The 944-nt window shown below is 49.0% G+C and overlaps 1 protein-coding gene across 1 annotated transcript; it reads right to left on the bottom strand.

Moving 5' to 3' along the window:
• Positions 1-337: 337 nt before the first annotated feature.
• CABS01_17008 (uncharacterized protein) lies at positions 338-715 on the bottom strand (the record flags this gene model as incomplete). Its single annotated transcript, XM_060550336.1, has 1 exon — positions 338-715. The coding sequence occupies one exon, from the start codon at positions 713-715 to the stop codon at positions 338-340; it is 378 nt and encodes a 125-aa protein (XP_060399477.1).
• Between the last annotated feature and the right edge of the window lie 229 nt (positions 716-944).

The following is a 944-nucleotide window of genomic DNA, read 5'->3' as shown; positions in this document are numbered from 1 at the left end:
GCGGTGGCATGGCCTGCTTTATACGTAGTATCGGCTACGACGCTGTGGGGATAGAAGCCGTTATGTAAGTCAAGAAGCGGAGCGGCTTTACCCTCGGAGTAACCAAATGGAACTTTTCTCAGATCATATAATGATAAACGCTTATCTTAAGATGACAACTACGATAGTTGACTATATAAGTTCTAGCGAATTGGGGGATGGGTCTTGGCAATGTTACGACCTATTCCATCTCTTCTTCTTTTCCTGGGAGGGCCTATAAGTCTCGGGACAACATGGAGAGTTAAAGCACGGCCCCGGATACTCTATTGATTTATCGAGCTTCAAATACCCATTGTCATCAGCGGAAGTTGCTCAACGGCATGCGCGGCTTTGTTCTCATGTCGACTACTGGCGATGATTCGTCAGCCAGCACCTCCGACGGCGCGCGGAATGGAGCAGCTGACGAACCAAGCAACTCAAACGCTGTTGACGGGGGATTCTCAACACCATGTTCCCTCCCTTGCTGATCCGTCGGCTGTCCCAGGTAGTGATAGTAGTGATGACTGTGATGATAGTCATGATAGTGATGTATGACAATAATTCGCTCTTTCCTCCGTGAGCGGCATCGCCTGCAGATGCCACTGGGAGGTTCTAAGCCAGGTTGAAGTGGATGTTTCCTGTGATATGATTCAGACCGCGCCCTGTGGCATACGGCACAGCTGTGCTGCAACGACATGTTCCCGGCTGCTTTGGTAGACAAGCAATGGTTGCTGGAATTTGGTTCTGTAGTCATTGTAGAAAGGCCGCTTATATAGGCGTCACGTCGCGGATAGCGTGAAGCGTGTCATAGGCTTAGTGTGATGACAGAAAGTATGAAATGAGAGAAATCTACGAGATTGCGATTGACTAAGTCATTCAGCTGAACTCACGTAAACAGAGACGAGCCAAGGCATGAGGGTTGGTGA

Source organism: Colletotrichum abscissum (assembly GCF_030869225.1).
Source record: "Colletotrichum abscissum strain IMI 504890 chromosome Unknown Scaffold_253.1, whole genome shotgun sequence".
In the NCBI taxonomy this organism is placed as follows: domain Eukaryota; kingdom Fungi; phylum Ascomycota; class Sordariomycetes; order Glomerellales; family Glomerellaceae; genus Colletotrichum; species Colletotrichum abscissum.
Note: the sequence above shows the minus strand (reverse complement) of the source record. Positions and strands in the feature narration are given on the sequence as shown.